At 38.2% G+C, this 8,780-nt stretch overlaps 1 protein-coding gene across 5 annotated transcripts in view; it reads right to left on the bottom strand.

The window, feature by feature from the left end:
* The window catches only part of SMARCC1 (SWI/SNF related, matrix associated, actin dependent regulator of chromatin subfamily c member 1), a 173,929-nt gene that overhangs the window by 114,185 nt on the left and 50,964 nt on the right, over nucleotides 1-8,780 (bottom strand). For all 5 annotated transcript variants that reach the window (XM_021686949.1, XM_021686950.1, XM_021686951.1 and 2 more), the window contains exon 7: nucleotides 3,360-3,429. In XM_021686949.1, coding sequence (XP_021542624.1) covers nucleotides 3,360-3,429 — 70 coding nt within the window. The remainder of the gene's footprint in view (nucleotides 1-3,359; nucleotides 3,430-8,780) is intronic.

Raw genomic sequence — 8,780 nt, 5'->3', positions numbered from 1 at the left:
AAAAATCTTAAAAAAAAAAAAAAAAAAAAAAAGAAAAGACAGAGACCACATTCATGTAACTTTTCTTACACTATACAATTCCAACTGTTCTATTTTACTATTAGTTATTGCTGTTCATCTCTTACTGTGCCTAATTTATAAATCAACTTTTATCACAGGTATGAACATACAGGGAAAAAATATAGTATATATAGGGTTCAGTACTATCCATGGTTTCAGGCATACACTGGGAGTCTTTAAAATGAAGCCCTCACAGATGAGGGGGGTGGGGGGACTGTTATATAGTTAATAAAGAAAGTGAACAAGGCCTTGAGAAGATAAGACTCAAACCAGCCACTATATCTTATCTGAAACATAAAGAAAAGGTTAACAAACAGGCTAACATGTTTTTACTGTGTTATTATAGAATTTATTTCAACTGTATACTTATGAAGCTAGTCATCATAAATTTGAGTTTCCATCTAAATGTTTCAAAGGGCAAATTGATTTCCTTTAAGACTTCCCATAATATTGAAAGGTTTGCTTAACAGTGCCAAGGACTACTTGAAGCCTCAAGACTAGAGATGTTTTATAGGAAGGATTCATTTAAATATTATTTAAAAATCTGCCAGTTCATTTAAAGTAATCAATTATGGTTCAGCAAGCTGATTCAATCTGGTTCTAATTAACTCAACCCGTATGAAAACTGTGCATATACTCTTAAAATTCTGAACATATCTAAAGACATATTTCCTTCCTTAAAAAATATCTTGGTATTATGCTAAGCGAAATAATCAGAGAAAGACAATTATTGTATGATCTCACTTACATGTGGAATTTAAGAAACAAAATAGAGGATCATAGGGAAAGAGAGGAAAAAAATAAAACAAGATGAAATTAGAGAGGGATACAAACCATAAGACTCTTAAATCACAGGAAACAAACTGAGGGTTACTAGAGGGGAGGGAAGTGGGAGGATGGGGTAACTAGGTGATAGACATTGATGAGGACACATACGTAATGAGCACAGAGTATTGTATAAGACTATGAACCACTGACCTCTACCTCAGAAACAAATACAGTATATGTTTATTAATTGAATTCAAATTTTTTTTTTTTAAGATTTTATTTATTTATTTGACAGAGAGACAGAGAGAGAACACAAGTAGGCAGAGGGAGAGGGAGAAGCAGGCTCCCTGCAGAGCAGGGAGCCCGATGCGGGACTCGATCCCAGGACCCTGGGATCATGATCCGAGCCAAAGGCAGCCGCTTAACCGACTGAGCCACCCAGGCGCCCTGAATTCAAATTTTTAAAAGTGAAAAAAAAAATCTTTACAGGAGTGCCTGAGTGGCATAGTTGGTTAAGCATCACTCTTGGTTTCAGCTCAGGTCATGGGATTGAGCCCTGCATCAGGCTCCATACTCAGTGTGGAGTCTGCTTGAGATTTTCCTCATTTGTCCCTCCCCCCACTCTTTTTCTCTCTCTCACTCGCTCAAATAAATAAATAAATCTTTAAAAAAATACAAATCCTGGGGTGCCTGGGTAGCTCAGTCGGTTAAGTGTCTGTCTTCGGCTCAGGTCATGATCCCAGGATCCTGGGATCAAGTCCTGCATCAGGCTTCCTGCTCTGCGGGGAGCCTGCTTCTCCCTCTCCCTCTGCTCATGCTCTCTCTCTCCCACTCTTTTTCTCAAATAAATAAATAAATCTTTAAAAATAAATAAAAGAATTTTTTTTTTTTAAAAAGAGCACACGGGGGCACCTAGGGGGCTCAATCAGTTAAGCATCTGCCTTTGGCTCAGGTCATGATCCTGGAGTCCTGGGATTGAGCCCTGTATTTGGCTCCTTGCTCAGCAGGGAGTCTGCTTCTCCCCCTGCTTGTGCTCTCTCTCTCTTGCTCACTCTCAAATAAGTAAAATCTTAAAAAAAAAAAAAAAAAAGAGCACACAACCAGACATTATGGGTCACCATTAGATGATGAAGAACACACATCTATGCAATAGTCCTATTCCCTCCATAAACTGAAATACACTCTGATTAACTCTAGATCCCAACTGCCAATTTAAAGGAAATACAGAGAATGGAGAAACATGTTCAAATACACCACAGTGATGGCATTAAAAAAAAAAACACCACCACCCACATTGTGGTAAACTCTATAGGGTGTCCTATAAAACAAAAAGACATGAATGTTATCATTTAAATAATAATGTTTTAAAAACACCCTGGTTTCTTAAATAATACAATGCATGTGGTCAGGTGGGTAGGGAAGACAGAGAGAGAACCTAGACACTGAAAAATGTGTTAAGAAATATATCAATTAATCACAAAATGTGGCTGAATTCTACTTCTAACAAATAGCAATCTATAAATTAATCATATGTATCACATATGACAACACTGAATAGATGACATAAAGGCATTTTGTTTTTTAGATTTGACAATGATATTACCCTTACTATTTTTTTTAACAAATGAGGCATTTTTTAGAAATACATATTGAAATATTTATCATTAAAATGTTATGTGTGGGGGTGACTGGGTGGCTCAGATGGTTAAGCGTCTGCCTTCGGCTCAGGTCATGATCCCAGTGTCCTGGGATCGAGTCCCGCATCGGGGTCCCTGCTCGGCGGGGAGCCTGCTTCCCCCTCTGCCTCTCTGTCTCTTATGAATAAATAAATAAAATCTTTAAAAAAAAAAAAATGTTATGTGTGGGATTTGCTTCCAATAATACGAGAATGTTAATATAAGTAGATAGGGGTATAGATGAAAGAGGACTGGTCTGACATGAAAAACCCACAATGGTCAGAATCTTCCCCACAGCTCCACTGTAGGTTTAAGAAGATGAAGTTCATGGAAGGTTATCCTTATTTGTCAGTGTCCTATGTAGGCATAGTATAAATTTAAAAAGGACCACCATTTTCACTAACATCTAGTTCATATTTATAATATTCTTTATCTATACTTAGAGAATGAAACACAGTATGAGTTATGATTATCTCAAAGTAATAACGACAATTTCTTCTTCTGCCAAGAAGAAAAACTCTATTTAGAAATAAAATAATTCATTCTTAATAGTATGGCATGAAGATTTTTTGAAGAAACAAATAAAACTAAATAGTCATAAAATACTAGGGAGAAAAATTCATTTCTTGAAGGAAACAAATCTATATTAGCAGTCTAATACCATATTGAAGGGGTGTTTTGGCAAATGCAGCAAATTGGGGCTTTGAATTGAATTCCATAACTTCAGTAAGACTCAAAAAGTGAGATCAAGCACTGAAGCAAACAAAGTTGTCACTCTTCCGAAAATGAAACTATACATAAATAACTCCGGCTTGCACTGAAAAAAAATCTTTATACCAGATCTCAGGACCTTACCTGTCTGGGTAAAACCCCCAATGCACTAACACCTGCTTATCTTTTCTCATCACCGGTCTCAACCACTCTTCTGAAAGAGAAAAAGAAAATACTTTAGTCAAGGTAACAAAATAAATGAATAAACTGCTATTTAGACTTAATTTCTACTTAGAATTTTTGGTTTGCTCTGGGGCGCCTGGGTGGCTCAGATGGTTAAGCGTCTGCCTTCGGCTCAGGTCATGATCCCAGGGTCCTGGGATCAAGGATTCAGTTATGGAGGGAATAGGACTATTGCATAGGTGTTCTCTCACTCTATCAAATAAATAAATAAAATCTTAAAAAAAAAAAAAAAAAGAATTTTTGGTTTGCTCATAAGCACCCCCCCCAAAATATTTTCTCATAAATGAACATTGTATCTGTTATATTAAGAGAAAGTTTTTCAGCCATGTATTCAGAACTACTATAGCATAGGCCTATTATCCATTACTCTTGGCAAATCCAATTGTCCACTGCAGTAAAATACTCCCCTCCCACCCACCTGCCTGTTTGTCTCCAATTCCACCCGAATCATGATCACTATATTCTTTACTACCACATTTCCAAGTAAAACCTCTCCTCCCTCTTTCTGTGAGGCTTTGCAATTACTATACATTTTTCAAGGTGTAAGTCCTGCTTCATGTCCTTGATGAAAGTTTCACCATATACTCTTCTTCCTCTAGATTCACTTTCTCTGGTATCCTATAGCACTTCACAGACTGCTACATCAAGTTTTTACCAATAATACTATTTTTATTATTTTTTAATGGCATCCTACCTGTTAATTTAGCCTTCCCAACAACAGTTTAAGCATATGATCATATTAGATATTTTTATTTTGAATTTCCTTACCAAATATAGGTGTAAATTTATACAAATTTACAGGATGACCCTTACTGATTTGAATCATAGTTGTATTATATCTACATTTTAGTACTTGTTATGGGGTGTTTCTTTGGTAGTCTAAATTTAGCTTAGCACGGGGCACACCTGGGTGGCTCAGATGGTTAAGCGTCTGCCTTCAGCTCAGGTCATGATCCCGGGGTCCTGGGATCGAGCCCCGCATGGGGCTCCCTGCTCAGCAGGAAGCCTGCTTCTCCCCCTCCCACTCCCCCTGCTTGTGTTCCCTCTCTCGCTATGTCTCTCTCTGTCAAATAAATAAATAAAATCTTAAAAAAAATAAACAGTAGTTTATTGTCAAATAAATAAATAAATAAATTTAGCTTAGCAAACTTGTCTCTAGTGCTCAGAGGAAATAAAGTAAGCCCCTTGAAACCCAAGAAATAGCAAAACAGAAAAACTTAAGTGAAACCAGCTAAGTAAACGTGGCTTTTCATTGCCAATTTCAACAAGAAATCATCCCAGCTTCACTGACTAAAGGCATGAAAGCCCACATGCCTATGTTTTGTTTTGTTTTTTAATTTTTATTTGAAGTAGGCTCCACACCCAACATGAGGCTCGAACTCACCACCCAGAGCTCAAGAGTCGCATGCTCTACCAGCCAGGTGCCCCAAGCATGTGTTCTTTTTCAAGCATCCAACTGTTCACCTTACTATCTTGAGAGAAAGCGAATAGGAAAAAATCAAGCCCGGGTCCTTAACCTGATATCCCACAATGGCCAAGGAAAAAGTGAAGAGGAGGCCAGTTGGTCTTTCATAACTCACTATGTAGCAACAAACAAAATATACTGCCTCTTAAGTAGTAAGAACTGCCCTTTAGGATACTAAATCTATCTTCAAAGGCTATGCAGCTTTAGGAGGTAAAGAAAAAAGACCACTCATTCTTTTTACGGCTGATTTTGATAGAAAGAGACTGTGGCAATGATTGCCTTTGGAAATTTTCCCAGTAGCAGAAATAACTAATGGTTAGAGATATAAATCCACATTCTTCCCAGAGATAATCATATGCTACACAGAACCAATAAAACAGCCACAGTTTTATGAGTAAAAATTAGTCCAAACTGAGAATATATACATAACTCTCACAACTCAACAATAAGGACATAGTCTAACTAAAATACAAGCAAAGGAGGGCACCTGGGTAGCTCATTAGTTGAGCGTCTGACTCTTGGGTTTTGGCTCATGTCATTATCTCACGGTCATGGGATTCGAGCCCCACTTCAGGTTCCGCGCTCAAAGGGGAGTGGCCGGGAATTCTCCCCCCCCTTTTCCCTTTGCCCCCCCCCCCCCCCACGAATAAACAAATCTTAAAAAAAACACAGCAAAGGAGCAAATGAAACATTTCTCCAAAGAAGATACACAAATGGCCCAAAAGCACATGAAAAGACACTTGGGGATCATGGGATCATTAACAATTAGGGAAATGCAAATCAAAACCACAAAGAGATACTGCCTGACACCCACTAGAATGGCTAATATAAAAACAGAGCAAATAAAAAGTGTTGATGAAAATGTAGAGAAATTGGTATCTCCACACAATGCTGATGGGACTGTAAAATGGTATAGCTACCTTGGGAAACATCGTGGTGGTATAAGAAAATGTTTACTACAGAGTTGCCAATATGGCTCAGCAATTGAATTTCTAGGTATAAACACAAGAGAACTGGAACCATACATCCACCCGATAACCTGTACACAAATAATCATAATGGCATTATTTATAAGTAAGTGTTCATAAACTTACAATTGGCTAAACAAAAGGTAGTATATTCATACAATGTAATGTTATTTGGCCATCATGTACAGGAAGTAACAAAGTAACATTACAGGAGGCCCCAGACCTTGTTCCACCACAGAGACACTGACTTAACACTAATATACCACCTAAAAAGTCTCCATGAGAACTCTAGAACCCAATTAAGGAGTTGCAGTACTTCAGGCAAGCTCAAAGTCAAGAACAGCTGCATTGTAACAGTAAGAAAAGCCATTTCGTATCCACCGCAATAGAAATTCTCCCAAGCCAGCAGAGTTCAGCAGGGTCAGGAGGGAGAGCTCAGCTTGCAGCTTCTCCCTTGGGCTGAAAAGAGAAGAGTGAATGTGCATCCAATATTCCAAATTATTAGGGGGGCTGTTTGCCTCACTGGACTTAGAGCACTGACAGAATGGACATATTTTGGATGTGTGGTGGTCAATGAGAGCAAATGAAATCTAAGCAACTTATTGTAGTACCAGAGAACCAGTAATGCCACAGACAGAGGCTGGTCAACTGGGTGTGATCAGGAAAAAGCACCAAGATCCCAACTTCTCCCCTGGTAGGAAGAAAGAAGAGTTGAATGTACACCCTATGTTCTGACTTTTCTGAGGGCTGCCCTAGGGACAGGTTTCTGTCTCAAATGACTCAGTGCTGATGGGGAACCAGCATTCTTTGGAAGCCTGGGCACCACAAAGATCAAGAGAGAGCTCAGTGGCTTGTTGCAACAACAGAGAAATTGTGGTAAAGCAGAGAGACACAGAGAAAGCAAGATATTACAAGCTCCTGAAAGAGAAACCAGCATACTCTTTACACACACAAGTGCGGAGAAGATGCATCCTCTGAAAACCTTTGAGAGATGCCTCGAATCTCAAACTGAGCTGACTGGTGAAGGTCTTCCCCTGTACAAAGTCAGACCATAAAGACCAGGAGAAGCAGCTGTTCTTTCAAAGGCACAAAACACAGTAGAAAATAACAAGACACACAAAGAGAAAGGGAAATGGTCTAATCAACGGAAAATAATTAATCTCAAAAACTGACCCTAGAAGAAAGAAAAGATCTATAAATTATCTGACAAATACAAAGTAATCTTTTTTTTTTTTTTTTTTTTTTTAAGTGGGCTCCATGCCGGGGGCACCTGGGTGGCTCAGTTGGTTGAGCATCTGCCTTCGGTTTGGGTCATGATCCTAGGGTCCTGGGATTGAGCCCCATCGGGCTCCCTGCTTAACGGGAAGCCTGCTTATCCCTCTCCCACTCCCCATATTTGTGTTCCCTCTCTCACTGTGGCTCTGTCAAATAAATAAATAAATAAGAGAGTTGGACACTTAAACAACAGAGCCACCCAGGTGCCCCAAAATAATCGTTTTAAATGAAAAACCAAAGGGTCAACAACAACAACAACAATCAAAAGAGAAATTTTAAAAATCCAAAACAAACAAAAAAGAATCAACATACCAAAATTTTGGGGATGCAGCAAAAGCAATTCTAAGAGGGAAGGTCATAGTGATAAATGCCTACTTCAAGAAACAAGAAAAATCTCAAATAGCCTAATTTTACACCTCAAGGAACTAGAAAAAGAAGAACAAATGAAGCCCAAAGTTAATAGAAGGAAGGAAATACCAAAAATCAGAGCAGGAATAAATGAAACAGAGACTAAAAAGACAATATAAAAGATCAATAGAGCCAAGAGCTGGTTATTTGAAAAAAATAAACAAAATTGGGGCTCCTGGGTGGCTCCATGGGTTGAGTGTCTGCCTTCAGCTCAGGCCATAATCTCAGGGTCCTGGGATCAAGCCCCACGTTGGGACTCCCTGCTCAGCAGGGAGGCTGCTTCTCCCTCTCCCTCGCTGTTCCCCCTGCTTGTACTCTCACTCTCTCTCTAAATAAATAAAATCTTTAAAAAAAGTAAAAAATAAACAAAATTGACTCATCAAAGAAAAAAGAGAAAGGGCTCCAATCAATAAAATCAGAAATGAAAGAGATGTTACAACTGATACCACAGAAATAAAAAGGATTGTAAGAAACTACTATGAACAGTTAAACACCAACAAACTGTACAACCTAGAAGAAACAGATAAATTCCTAGAAATATACAACCTTCTAAGACTGAATCATGAACAAATAGAGAATCTGAAAAGACTGATTACTAGTAAGGAGACTGAATCAATAACTTAAAAACCCCCTACAAACAAAAGTCCCAGACCAGATGGCTTCACTAGTGAATTATATCAAACATTCCAAGAAGATTTAATACCAATCCTTTTCAAACTCTTCCAAAAAATAAGAGGAAGGAATACTGCCAAACTTATTTTACAAGGCCAACATTATCCAGATACTAAAACCAGAAAAGGGTACCAAGAAAAAAAAAAATTACAGGCCAAGGCCAATATCCCTGGTCAACACAGATGCAAAAATCCTCAAGCAAATATTATCCAAATTCAACAATACATTAAAAAGATCATACATCATGATCAACTGGGATTTATTCCAGGGATGCAAGGATGGTTCAACACCAGCAAATCAAAGTGATATACCACATTAACAAAATGAAGGACAAAAATCATATGATCACCTCAATAGATGCAGAAAAAACATTTGACAAAGTTCAACATCCACTTACAAATAAAAACTCTTGATAGAGTGGTATAGAGAGAACATACCTCAACATAATAAAGGCCATATATGACAAGCCCACAGCTAGAATAAAAACTCTTGATAGAGTGGGATAGAGGGAACATACTTCAACATAATAAAGGC

The sequence above is a fragment of the Neomonachus schauinslandi genome, chromosome 1 (genome assembly GCF_002201575.2).
Source record: "Neomonachus schauinslandi chromosome 1, ASM220157v2, whole genome shotgun sequence".
In the NCBI taxonomy this organism is placed as follows: domain Eukaryota; kingdom Metazoa; phylum Chordata; class Mammalia; order Carnivora; family Phocidae; genus Neomonachus; species Neomonachus schauinslandi.
The sequence above is the reverse complement of the archived record's forward strand: the minus strand, read 5'-3'. Positions and strand labels throughout refer to the sequence as shown.